We start from the raw sequence: 14353 nt of genomic DNA on the forward strand, positions 1-14353 counted from the left end.
GGGCCAGGGATTTAGGACTTCAACATATGAAAGGGAGCGGGGGTGGGGGAGGGGAGGGCGGTGGGGGAGGGGAGGGCGTTGGGGGTGATGAGGTGTGGGTGGTGAGGGGTGGGGGACACCATTCAACCCATTACACTTTATATGGCTTCACTTCCTTTTTTTCTCACTCTGGTTGCCCTGGGTCTTTACTTTGCATATAAAGTATCAACACTTTAATCTTTGACCCCAGCAAGACTTGGGTGAATACAGCAATCATTGCATACCCCCACCTGTGGGTGCTTTCCTTTCTCGTGCTCTTATCACCCCAGCAGAGGTAACATCCTGAGCTTGGTGTTTCTTATTCACTTTCTTTTCACTTATCATTTAGATGTTACGTCTCAATAATATTTTCTTCAGTTTTACCTCTTTTAGAATGTTTAAAGAGTGTCGTCCTCTATGTTGCATTCTGGCACTTCCTTGTTCCACTCAACATTATGTTAATAGAATTCATCTTGGATGTGAAGAGCTGTAATTCATTCCTGTTCACTTGCTGCAGATTATTCCATTGTAAGAATAAACCACAATGTAAACAGTATTGTGTTGATGGACATCAGGTTGTGTTGTGCAAACAAAAGCAAATGCCAAGCAGCACCAATAGGCCTCTTGAGACCATTTGTTGGGGACATGCAGAAAAGTACAGAAGGAGTCCCCTATTGTCGATTTCATCTAGACTTGTTCAATAGACTCAAGTCTAACAGACCCCAACCTCAGAGCTAGGAGAGAGTCCCTAAACCTCATGGGGTTTTTAAGTTGCCTGGTGAAAGATGCCCTAGGCCCTCCCCCGGCGTGATCAGGGGCTGTGTTTGCAACTGACATAATGCCAGCTAGCAGCAGGATCAGCCTCATTAGCACTCATGGTGAAGAACAACAAGCTCTTCCTTCCCCTTGTAGCACCAGGAAAATAGGATCTAAGCCTTGCATTGGATCAGATTTTATTGCCCTAAATAACGGGTCATAGCCAATTTCCATGAAGCTCTTTAGGAGTCCAACTCCTTTTTTGGGATACCAGCTTGTAGGGGATCAGTCTTTGACATGTCAGCATTTACCACGCAGGTAGTTACCATTTTGTTCTCCAGAATACATATCCTGGCTTGAAATTGCTGGGGCGTAGGACATATGAAGATTAAATATGCTAATTTAACTTCTCACCAGCAATCCACATGAAGTCCCACCTATCCTCCTAGTATATTCTCCTGGTATTTTGTAGTTACTTCATTTTTGCCAATCAATTAGGTATAGAAGAGTAGCTCCCTGTAGTTTTGATTTCCCTGATGACTACTGAGTGTATTTTCATGTGCATATGGGCCATCTGCATTCCCTTTTGTGAAATGCTTTTTGCTCATTTTTACACTGATTTGTCTTTCTCTAACCAACTTGTGAAAAGTATTTACATATTCTTAATGCTAATCCTTAGAATTTATCCTCTCCCAATTTGTAGGCTTCCTTTTATTTCGTTACAGTGTCTTTTGATAAGCAAAAGTTCTCGGGGTGCCTGGGTGGCTCAGTCAGTTAAGCCTTTGACTCTTGACTTTGGCTCAGGTCATGATCTCAGGGTAGTGAGCTTGAGCCCCTCATCAGGCTCCCTGCTGGGCATGGAGCGTGCTTAAGATTCTCTCTCTCTCTCCCTCTGCCCCTCCCCACCCTCATCACTTAGTGATATGTCGTGCTCTCTCTCTAAAAACAAAACCAAAAACAAACAGAAGTTCTTAACTTTAAGGTAGTTGAATGTACTAACATTTTCTTTTATAGTTTGCCCTTTTGTTGTCGTGTATAAGAGATCCTTCCCCATCCCAATGCCATAAAAATATATAAACTTCAAAGTGATGCATGGACCAAAAAATAAATCATAATGGAAATTAAAAATTAGTTGGAATTGAATGATAATGAAATACCACATACCAAACCTTGTGAAATACAACAAAAGTAATGTTTCAAGGGAAACCTACAGTCTTAAGTGTTCATAGTTTAAAAGTTATATATGAATGAGCCAAGTATCCAACTTAAGAAACATGGCAGAAACCACCTTTCCCAACGGCCCTTGCAGTGAGGGGGGCGTGGTCATCATTTCAAGGCTAAGTGGTTTATGCAGCTTCACTTCCGCATGTCCCACACCCCAATCTACCAGACAGGCAATGCCAGGGTGAGCCCCAAGTTGGAGAAACCATAAAACAGGAGTCGCCCAAGTCCCCGAGTCGCTGGCCTGGAGAGTTGCCCACCGGCTCATCCACAGAGGACTGTGCATGAAGAACATGTAAACTCTTCGTGTGCTGAGGCACTGAGACATGCAAGTTCTTGCAGCATGAACCTAAAATAAGAAGCTAAAACACAACACAAACCAGAATAAACCCAAAGGACATAGAATAAAGGAGAAAGTAAAAGAGCAGAAATCGCTGAAATGGAAACAAAGACGCGGCAGAAAGTCTCCAACAACGGGACAGCTGTTCTTGCCGGAACTCGGGCAAAGCCAGCGGATGACTGCTCCACTCTGCCCTGCCTCTCCTCGCCGAAGTGTTTTCCTCTCCCCACACTGCTCAGAAGAAGCACGCGTTGAGCCCCCACGTATTCGAAGCCGCATGGGCTGGACTGTTTGTTGCTTCTTTCTCCAAGTGTCAAATCAATGGGCTGTATTTTCCCCCATCGCAGCAGTATCAGGAAAACACCAAGGCGAGCGAGCAGAGCAAGAGACCAGAAGTCAGAGAGTAACAGTAAAAAGGGCACGAGGATGAAAGGCCCGCAGAACAGAGGGCAGGGTTTCCTGGGGCACTCAGGACAAGTGCTCCCCGTGCAAGGGAAAAAAGACAAAAGCAGATATTGTCATTTGTGCACCCCAAGCATTCTCCATTGTCAAGAATGGAATTCGATCCCATTTCCCATGCAATAAGTGTAGTCCACATGTTCAGTTAATTCTACAAGAATGCTTTTGCTAAAAGTGCCCAGATGGATCCATCCAAGAAAAGCAACCAAAAGGAGGTCCAGTAATCCTCATCATTAACTGTGATTTGCAAAGGAGGTTTTTTCTTATTTAATCACCTGATATTTCTTCCTTTTAATCTTTTTTTCTTTGTTGAAGGGCATCATAGTTGAACATCTCCTGCTACTTGTCATCTTTTCAGAGTGTGGGTTCCTGGGGGACCCTGCTTGTTTCCATCCATCAGCAATGTAGAACCCCACAGACTCAGGTGAGCCCAGCGTCCCAGTGAGCAAAGGACGACATTATTGTAAAACCAGACATCCACAATCTCAGATGGTAGCAACAGTGTTGTTTGTTGTCTCTAAACCACAGCAATAATAGTCTCCGTAGTGCTGTCACTCACCCCCTCGGGATGAAGGCTCTTAGGAACATAGACTGTCTACTCAACAGCCTTCATACTGACACACTTGGCTTTCTCAGGCCCAAATTACTCTCCTTCAACGCAACATCAGAAAACTGGAATGGTCCTCCATCTTGCCTAAATTTATGGGAGTGTTCTTTTGCCCCTTACTCTCCAACTGTTAATTTTTCTCTGCCTAATTTGAAACTACCTGTCTTGAGTCTTAAATGAGTCCTCTGTACACTTCTGAAAGAGCTTACGTTCTCAGCACTTCCTATAATCCTGTAACCAAAGAAGCTGTTGTTGACGGCCCGGGTAAATTCTTCCTATAAATACAAGTGAGTTCTGACACATGATATCATGTTTTTCTTTAGAATGAGAGCCAATGTAATGAAATTCTATATGCAGTAGTCTGCAAAAAACCTTAATATAGGACCTTTTTTTTTTTTACAGAAAACTTTAATAATTTTCTCTAGTTTTTTTTCTGTCTGTACAGTCATTAATTTTTCCATCTAGTTACTTCAATAATATTTGCTCTACTGCCTACCATGGGAGTTACACAGACTCTGATTCAGAAAGGCTCATAATCCAGGCTGGAGAGCCAAACATCTAACAGGATGAGTCAATGTTATAGAAAAACAGGAGAGACCAGTTAATTATGTCCAGAGCAGGATCAAAGAGAGCCTTATAGGGATGATCTTGGGACTCACCCCAGTGACTGGATCTGGAAGGATGAATCCATCCTCAGGATTAAAGAATCCAGAACTAAGTGCTAAGTAAGGGGTATGAGAAGAGCATTAGCTAAAATTAAATAGTTGTTAGTTAAAGCTAACATACAAACCAAATCTTATACCCCGGCATTTGTATTTTATGTTGTCTAAAGGACATAATTCAATTAACATCATCGAATACCCTCTAAGGGGGCACTTCAGAGGCATCCCTTCATCGAGGAAAACTCTGAAAAAGGCACTTCCAAGTAAAACATACTACTCTAAACAGTATTAGTTTAAATGTTCTTCCACTTATTTAAATGCCCTAAGAGCAAAAGGAGAAGCAAATCTTGCAAGGTCTTGGGGCACCTGGGTGGCTCAGTCGTTAAGCGTCTGCCTTCGGCTCGGGTCGTGATCCCAGGGTGCTGGGATCGAGCCCCGCATCGGGCTCCCTCCTCAGCGGGAAGCCTGCTTCTCCCTCTCCCACTCCCCCTGCTTATGTTCCTGCTCTCGCTCTCTCTCTCTGTCAAATAAATAAATAAAATCTTTAAAAAAATAATAAAAAAATTAAAAATCTTGAAAGGTCTTAGCTTGCTTCTTCTCTTCTCCAAATACCAGGTTCTAGTTGTTTTGTTTTGTTTTGCTGTTGTTTGCTTTGTTTTGATTTTTACTGCTCCTCTGATCTGAATGACCATGGCCAACCCTTATCTATCCTTGGCATTGCCCTGAGCACAAATAATATAAAATGCCAATTTCATCAATCCACGATTGTTGTCTTCCATTTTTTCTAGTAATTAAACAGATTATTTCTTAGGAAATAAAACAGATGAGTAAAATCACATTTGGGGGTCATCATTAGGTGTTCAGGGTAGTGAGAGATCCACAGAGACAGACAGTTCGTACAAAATGCACCTGTGACACACGGTACAGAACAGAATTGAGTTTTGCCAGAAAGAGAAAGAAGGAAGAAAGTATGATTAAGTTGAATTGTGTGGACTGCTGATTATGTAGGTTTTTATTTCATATGGCCAAATTCACACATTCACATGGTTCCCCTCACAGAGGAGGGACACAAATGCAAGAGCCTGAGCCCTGAAGGGGCTGGGAAATTCACTGTAAAAAGTGTAACCACAGTCCCACCCCAGTCCCAGGTCACAGACAGATCAGCTGAGACTCGTGGGCAATCAGATATGGACTCCATTCAGGAAAGTTTTTCCAGAAACAATATTCATGACCAATATTCATGTCTGTATTAGCTAAGCATCTGTTGGTCTGCGTGCTCAACATGCCCAGATGGTTGAAAGTCAGGCACAGCTCCATAAAGCAAGTGAAAGCCAAGCCTAAAGATCACCTTCCAGCCCCCTTGTCCCTCCCACAGGTTCTCTTCCCTAATTACCCCCAGCCCACCACAGCATTAGTGGGAAAAGGCATCCAAGGACGGGCCTTTTCAGCTTCTGCAAAGGCAATACACAATCTTTTCACTTCATATTCATGTAAGAGTTCATTCTCATGAACATTTTCAAAATGGGTACCATTCTACATGACTCCTATTCTTCTAACTCCTTATTTCTTCTGAAACACAGAAATAAGTTTGGGGGTACCACTCCAAACTGGGGATGAGGGGCAAAAGTCATTCAGCCGAACAGGAGATGGGCAAATGCTCAGATTTTGTTTTCCTACATCATTTTGCCAAAGAAAGTTGGAGGGGGGCAGTAAGAGAGAAGATATGTTGGCGGTAAGTCAAGCTGGTGTCACGATACTGTGATTCTGGATGTGTCCAGTCAGACAGGCTGTTACCGCTTGAGTTCTGACTCAGCTAACACTTCTGAGCAACTGAGATTTGTACCAACAGAAACCACACTTCTGGGTCACACACGGCACAGCAGCCCTCTGTGTGACAGGCAGTATTTTGCTGCCTATGGACAAAAGAATGAGCGGTTCTCTGTAGACCAGTTCTGGAATGTCTTATTCACTAGAGGTCAAGATGGTGTAAACACTACTACTAGAGTATTCCAACTAAAGTCAGTATCTATTAAGTGCTGCTTGGTAGACGATACTAAGGGGCCTTACAAACATTATCTCCTTTAATCCCCATAAGCCTATGAAGTCAATTCTATTATTACCCTCATTTTGTAGATAACTGGAGAGCAGAGAGATAAGTAACTTGCTTCAAGTCACAAAGCCTCTAAGTGGTAAAGTGGGTCAGCTGGATTATCTGACTTCAAAAGCTGAGCCCCCAACTGCTTCTAACTACTGCCAATTTCCAAAAGTCAAAGACCCCTAAATTAGTACTAATTCCTGAAATCTCTCCACTCTTACCCTGGCACAGCCTCAGTTGGAATGACAGAGAGGTATTTATGAGTGGAAAAACAGAACTCAACACTGACAAAATTAAAAGACAATTTCTTAACTTCAGAGACAGTATTACTTTATATCAAGCTTCATTTTTAAAGTTCCTTCACATTTCTCTAAAATAATCAAAACGTTCAGACCAAGATACGTCAAAATGTTGAAGGAAGTTCTTAAAATCTGGTCTTTGTCACCCTAACATTAAAATTACAGGGTAAATCCCTTAAAATGGGTCTGGTCTATGGAAGAGCAAAAAAAAAAAAATAACTTGTTTCCAGATTTTTTTCTCTTTTAATCATTCCTTCACAAACATTTGAGTGCTTACAATGCTATCTGAACATGGGGAGAGAAAATGATGAAAATATCCCCATCCCCGGATCACTGGATTTCAGGTGTGATATAGCTCTTCTTTTTTAAATGTCTTTGAGGGTTATTTTTTAATTTTCTCCCACGGCTTCAGTTTCACAACTTCTCAGAGAGACAAGAATCTCCGTAAAGAAGAGCGTGTGTAATACTCGGTTGCAAGCATGGCACGAACGCTCAGACTTGACCCATCCTCCCAGGAGTAGTAACTATAGAGCAGTAGGTAGGATCCGGGAGAGGGTGTAGGATTAAACCCCATGATCTTGGCTGCAGCCTCAAGTGTTTTAGTCCTTGAGGTCTGTTGTAAATTGGCAGCCCATGAACTGTTGATCAATCAGAAGATGAACTTCACAAACGCTGCCATAGAATTTCTGAGTATCCCTAAGGACGGTCAGCATATGCCCAGACTCTTGTCTTCAATAACCCCACACCATGTGCCTTTCTATGTGAGGGGGGTGGAGGAGGTGCCCCAAAGTTTCTCAAAGACTGTGTGTGACAGGCTCCTGGCTGAGTGATGTTATTTTGTTGATTGTGGACAAAATCTTATCTCTCCTCTTTCCAAATCAGTAAGCCATAGACCATTATTGTAGAAGGACTCTTGTAAGAGCACAAAATTCTCTTCGACATACACACACAGGGTTTGGGACAGACCTCATATCCCTAAAACTGGAGAAAAACATGGCCATCTAGCAAATCTGAATTTAATATAATCTCTTTTTCCTTTACTTACATTAAACCTTACATTTGTCAAAACTTTGTCAGACCACCACATTTCTAGCAGTAATTTTAGTGACCAAAAGTAAAACCCATAGGGCAAAACTTAGCAGTTAAGAAATTTCCAGAAAATTATAAGGTAAATTTTATAAGAAGAAGATGACTATTTTTTTCTGATTTCATATCCTACAGGTTATAAAATCTTTTTTTTTTTTAAGTCTCTCGAGGTATCCCCAACCACATACTATGATCCCACTAGGTTGGATTCATCATGCCAAGACCTTCCAACCATTTGAAGAAACATCAGAAAGGACAGTTTTTGTGTACTATTTAAGCCAGTTTTTAATCAACAGATTTTTAAATACTCACCTTCAGGTGACTAGCATGAATGTATAAAAAAAAATCCACCTTCCATATAATCTCCAAGGTAGTGGTTTGTTGTAGTCTCAACCCAAAAGAAATGATGCAGGGTCTCTATCACAAGGGTGGGAGCAAAATGTGAACCCCTTGTCCATAAAGACTAGTCACAGACACATGGAGACCTGCAAATGAGGCCATCCCATTTATGCCTATGGTGGCAAAAAAAGCTCCATGCCTTTTATTCTTTGATGATAATATTCAGATGTCAAACAGAAATTTACTTAAGCTCTTCAAGGGATAAAATTATGTGTAAATACCTCAGGGTTTTCTGAGGGCCAACAAACTGAAACTCGGTAACATTCATGGTCTTTGGGCCAGAGGCAGCAACAACTGCTTGGCTTTCGGGGGAGGAAAAGAAAAACAAAATACCCCATAAACTGATTCTAGAACTTCAGGTTTGGTGGGTAGAGAAGCAAGGAGAAAGAAGCAGAGATAGACGATGGGCAAGAATATAGCATGAAGACTGAATCACACTTGATGATGATGATGACAGGATTTCTTTTAAATCACTTGTTCTCAAAAGGATGGTGTATCGTCCTAGTGGCAGTTTTGGAAATGTGAGGTGCCAATGATGGGGAGGGCCACTACTGGTCAACAGGTGGGGCTTGGGTGCTACATGAGCCCCACTGGTTAGATCCCTTACAACCAAAAACTGTCCCCCATCAGTACAGCATTCAACTGCACCACCAAGTACTAATGTGGATGGAAACCCGGTTCAGCATTATCTGAGTCTGTAATCTCATTTTATCTGTATACACACAGGGAAATTTTCAGTCCAGTTTTAAGAGGTGTTGGAATTTTCAGGAATGCAATCATTCCCCAAATTGGGAGAAGTCTGTACAGTAAAGTGATTATAAACAAGGAGGGCGGAGCTAAATTGCTTCGCTTCTAATCCCAGCTCTGCTGTTACCAGCTCTCTACCCTCGGTTAACTCCCTCACTTGTAAAATGGGAGGAACAGGGACACTCACCTCATAAAGTTGTTGGGTAAGTATTTAGAACAATGGCAGGCACCCAGTAAGCACTAGGTGGGTGTTAGCTCTCACAGACTTTTGTTTTGTCTACAACTTTGTCAACAATTGGCCACGTTTTAGAAAATCGTGTCACTCCCATCAGTCTGCTCCTGGCATTGAGTTGCCAACAGAACACACCTGTACTAGTCTCCATTTGTAGCTGCCACATTTGTGGCGATTTTATCTGCAGGTGCAAGTATGGGCCTTGTTTCATTATTTCAATACGTTGTATAATATAACCATGCTAGAATATTACATAGGAAAATAATTTTCACTATAAAATATTTATACATTTGTTTATATGTCATTTAGGACATCAAATTGATGCATGTGTATAGAAGTTGGTTATATTACCGATGAATTTCATTTTGGAATCGTAAAAGGAAATGCGGGTGATGCTTTTATGTGTGAGGATAGGTTTTATCATCCATGATTCTTAGCTGATGATTGTAGCTATGTTGCAAAATATTTATGATAAAAAGGGGTGGGTGCTGAGCTGGGTCTGGTAGGGTTAAAGGAAAAATCACTATTTTAAAGTTTCATGTCAAAAAGTATCATTCCACACGCCCACCATAAACCTGGATTACTATGGAGGCAAGTGGCTTCCATTTATGGCTAAGAAATTAGTATTAAACTATTGTTTATATATCTCAATGGTACAGCTATATACAAAAAAATTTTTTTTTCTTAGCAGGGATATATTTCTCAAACACAATTCAGGAGAAAGCCCCAAATAAAAATACAGATGAAGCTGCGGCATCTGACTGAATGAAGGTAGAGGACCCAGAAATTTCTCTGGTCTTCTATTAGGGCTTGAGGGAACAAAGTCGCAAAACACCGATCTGGTACGGTAATTTAAGTTGGGTACTGCCTGTAGTTAAGACTGACACCCGAAAATGCCTTTTGAGGATGGTCATCTGATCACAAGTTGCATTTTCTCCACAGATTAGGGGCCAACCTCCAGCTAAGACCTCCAACGCTACTTAACTCATTACTCAGCTGAACCACAGCACTAAGAATCCTCCCAAATCCAGGGACAGAGAGAAAGTGTTGGCATCCCCTTTTCTGGGCATAAAGCCAGCTCAGCTCAAAATGGGCCAAGGCTGGTGCCCCTCCTTTTCCAGGGCTTCCATGCTAGTCTCCAGAGCCCTGTTACCAGACCTCCCCACCCCGTGCTCTGCCCTTACATTGTGTTTGAAGCACCCAATGAATCACGCATTCCATGCCTCTTCTATCCTTCAGCTGCAGCTCCCTCAGAGGCTGACGGGAAGAGCCTGACTGAATTCAATCCCCTCGCTTAAAAAGGAAGATGTTTACTAAATCCAGGGAAGCTCTAATTCGTTAAATTTCAGGCACTTGAGCAAAGTAAACCATTTCAGGGGTGTGTGTGGCGGGGGAGGGTGTTGAGTAGGGGATACCAGCTCTGCCTAGGAAAATACCTCGGAAAAGTCCCCAGATGTAATGTTACTGTACCGTGCTTCCTCAACACCCCCACTTCTGATCCATAACATCCCAAAATGCTTGGGAGGGTTTATTTTGTTTTTTAACAATAGGGCCCACAGTGGCAGCGGCCGTGGTGGTCACTTGTAAATCAGAAAACACCTTGAACCACTCGTTTTCATTAGCTTCACGTAGGACACAAAACAGAAGTATTCCAGTTACATGTGACTACGAGTAAGAAAAATATACAACTATATTTAAAACACTTAAATTAACAAGATAGTACTTTTCTGTTCTAACAAAATATCATACATTCAGTTTTAACAAGAGTTAATATCCTGACACACTTTTCCAAAATACCTGATGCTAGTTGAAAATTAGTGACCATGAGACTTTCCAAGAGATTTCTATTTAGCAAAATATATACAATTTTGAAGAACTGCCTGTTTTGTTTTGTTTTTTTCTGGAAGACAGACGTTACACAGTCAAAATGCAAACTGATGTATCTCTCGTAAACCTAAATATTGTTGCTTCATTGTTCTGAATGATACTTTGGCTGTCAGCAAATCTTATAGCTTCTTTTCCCTTAAAGACAATAATATATAACAACGACACCCCTCACAAATAACCATAAACTTCACTGTGTGTAATAAGCCCTATCTAAATGTGTTCATGTGTTTCTGTATTAACTGACCTACATACTGAGATTGTTACGAAAAGGGAATAGCCAAGTGTAACAGGCCTACACTTACTTAAACCACTTCTTTGAAACAGCATGAAATGCATGCCACATGTTATTTCAAAGTCAAGGCTGCTACACTTACAAATATGGTATGTAGCTTGAAAAATCAAAACAAAAATGTTTTCCCCACTGGCTCTTTCAGGTGAAGAAGCTGGACCACAAACCAACACATCTCTGTGACAATGGACACCAACTTCAGCCCCACCCCCAGCACCAACGATGGCCCAGTTCCTCATCATGGCCACAACATTCCTGGTCCAGGCCCCAGTTTACAGCGTGTCTCCGTGTTCCGACCATAAGGAAGCAAGAAAAGCGGACTCATTTCTCTCCTTCGGCCTCCACAAGGCAACACCTAAGATCCTCCGGATTTGTTCCCATCCAATTACTTCAAAATGCCGAGAAGGGCAGTCTACGACTTCCAAAAGAAAACAAACAATGAAATTGCATAAGGTCACTACATAATACTGTGGATGAAAACCAGAACAGGTTGTCAACTGAGGAAGCAAGGCACTTGCGAGCGGGAGACGGGGAAGAGTCCCGGGAGGGCGGGGCTCAGTGAGTCAACAGTTTGAGGCGAGTAAACCAGCTGACCAGCAGGGACGGTTCTGTAGAGGAGGACTTGGCCGCCGAGGAGACCGGCTTCTTTCGGGCCCCTTCCTCCTGGAACGGAATCGTGGCGCTGCTGTGGAGATCCGAACTGATGTAGCACCTGCTCCCCCGGACGTAGTCTGCGCCGCGGACCAGCTGCCTCTCCGCTGGGGGCCGTGAGAACCGGTACGGGGGAGAGGAGCTTTCTTCGATGATGGGAGGGATCCGCTCATTACTGAAATACCGGCAGAGGGCGTCCTCACCTGTTTTCAGACAAAGCCCACAAGTCCATTAAAATAACCATCTACTGAGCAGCCCTGTCCAGCTGGGCCGGCAGCCTGCTGAGACTTCTGATGCCCTCGAGGTGGGCACCTGACCCTGCCCTCCTCCCAGGGGTGGGCTGCGAAGCCTCCAAGACAGCCAGGCCCACCCCACGGGATGTTTAGAAAGTAGAAATGGAAGGAGTCCATCAGTTAGTCTGCTTTTACACCTGAGAGGCAACACAAGGGCAGAGCAGAATCAGGGAGCCCACACTTCTTTACCAGTGTAAGAATTTTCATAATTTCACTCGAAATTAAAAAAAAAAAAGCGAAAAAGCTGTGTCTATCACTCCTTCCCCATCTGTTCTTGTTCAATGCCTGTAGCATGTAGCACATGCTTCTAGAACAGTGGTTCTTACCCTGAAGCATCTCCTGAAGAGCATTTGAAAAGGTGGGGGAGCCTCGGGTTGTCACCCTCAATGAAGGGCAGGCACTATTATTCACCTTTAATGGACAGGGTTGAAAGATTTTCATGTTCTGCCACACTTAAGACATTTCCAAACAAGGAAGAACGGTCCCAGCCTAAATGCCAGTAGACAGCTCCTGGGATGAGAGTGGGGGGCGGGGGGTAAGAAACTGAATGGAAACCTGAAATGCAGGGCACTTTGGCAACGTGTAGCATTCTTTCGACCCAGAAATTCCACTCCGAAAAGTGTATGAAGATCTAGGTACAAGATGCTTAGCGCAGCACTACTTACAATGGGGGGTGGGGAGAGTGCACAAACTAAGCGTTCAGCAGCAGCCTGAATAAGTAAGTACATGCTACAGCCCTAAGACGGATTCCTAATGCAGTTATTACAGAAAACATACATGTGTTGAAAAACAGTCACTTTTCACAGTATTGTCAAACATCTAGTTCTTCCATTTTGCACAGTTTTTTCTAAGTTGGAAAAAACCAAAAAACATTCAGAGTGATTATTTCTAGGTTGGGAAAGCAGATTACAGGTGTTTTATTTTCTCGAGTCTTCTAGATGTTTTTCAGTGTACTTGTTTTGCTTTTGTAATCAAAGGGGTAGTTACTTTTAAGAAGTGCCCATCGTCAAGGAACCACATATTGTAAGAGTCTACTTATAGGAAACACTGAGAGTACAAAAATCCAGAGAGACAAAAAGTAGATTAGTGGTTGCCAGGAGCTGAGGGATGAGGCAATGAGGAATGACTGCCTGCAGGGGTTTCTTTCTGAAGTGATAAAATACGCTGGAATTAGACAGTGCTGATGGACACACAACTCTATGAATGTATTAAAAACCTCTGAATTGTACACTTTGATGGGGTGAGCAGATTTATGGTATGTGAGTCCTCTCTCAAGAAAGCTTTTTTTTTTTTTTAAGTGCCCATCATGCAGACAGACACCTTTTCATTCTAAAATGATCCTACAATGGAAATATGGTGAGATAGGAGGTCAAGTATGTCTCCACTTCCAGACTTAACACTCCCCACCTCCCACTCCGACCTCTCAATACTAAAAGGAAATAAAAAGGCTAAATCGGGGATTAAAATCCTAAGAGACTAGCAATGAAGATGTTGATGCTTCTAAATCTAAACAAAGGACAGCCCTGCCACCTGCTGACTGCTCCACAGATTTTCACATGCCAATTAAGGGTATCCTGGACCTTACACAGACATCTTCTCCCTTTTCCACTTTATTATAATCCAGGTGATTTGGGTTCCTAAGGGAGGAACTTTACCAAGGCCCAGGGAGATGTGAGGGGTTGATCACTTTGGAAGTTGAGCCTCCAGAACTTTTTTCTTCTTCCTTTTCTTTTTTAAGATTTTATTTATTTATTTATTTGAGAGAGAGAGAGCGTGCAGAGGGAGAGTGAAAGGAAGAAGCACACTCCCCGATGAACAGGGAGCCTGATGTAGGGCTCGATCCCAGAACCCTGAGATCATGACCTGAGCTGAAATGAAGAGTCAGAGGCTTAACCAACTGAGCCACCCAGGTGCCCCCACAACCTTTTTAAAGCACATGATGCTAATGAGGAGATTCAGTCACTAACTAGGATAATATAATTCTGCCATTCCAGAAACAGGTAGGGCCTCAGAGATTCAGCAACTCCGATTTTACAGATGAGAAGACAGGTCTCAGGCTGGGGTCCTCTATCTGGTTATTACAGCACAATAGGAATAGGGTTGAAACAAGGGCCATGGCTCTTTTGACTCCGGTTTGGTGTATTTTTAGTTTGCTTAAACTTACCCTTTCTCCCATGACCTCGAGGTCTGGCAAAAGGGTCCACTATCCCCATCCAGCTCCCATCCGCAGGCATGGACAAAGGCCGGGGCTTGCCTTCAAAGGGAGGGGAAGGAACGCGACAAGTTGACAAGAGTTTCTGGACCTTAGAGAA

At 42.8% G+C, this 14353-nt stretch overlaps 1 protein-coding gene across 3 annotated transcripts in view; it reads right to left on the reverse strand.

Moving 5' to 3' along the window:
* Positions 1-10521: 10521 nt before the first annotated feature.
* The window catches only part of CNKSR3 (CNKSR family member 3), a 123746-nt gene continuing 119914 nt past the window's right edge, over positions 10522-14353 (reverse strand). For 2 of the 3 annotated variants that reach the window (XM_081829181.1, XM_081829182.1), the window contains 2 exons: positions 14206-14295; positions 10522-11951 (listed from right to left, as the gene is read on the reverse strand). In XM_081829181.1, coding sequence (XP_081685307.1) covers positions 11653-11951; positions 14206-14295 — 389 coding nt within the window. In that variant the 3' untranslated portion in view covers positions 10522-11652. Of the gene's footprint in view, positions 11952-14148; positions 14162-14205; positions 14296-14353 lie in introns of all 3 variants that reach the window. The other variant, XM_081829184.1, reaches the window with a different exon arrangement.

This window comes from Leptonychotes weddellii, chromosome 8 (genome assembly GCF_054177405.1).
Source record: "Leptonychotes weddellii isolate Sample4059 chromosome 8, ASM5417740v2, whole genome shotgun sequence".
NCBI classification, from domain to species: domain Eukaryota; kingdom Metazoa; phylum Chordata; class Mammalia; order Carnivora; family Phocidae; genus Leptonychotes; species Leptonychotes weddellii.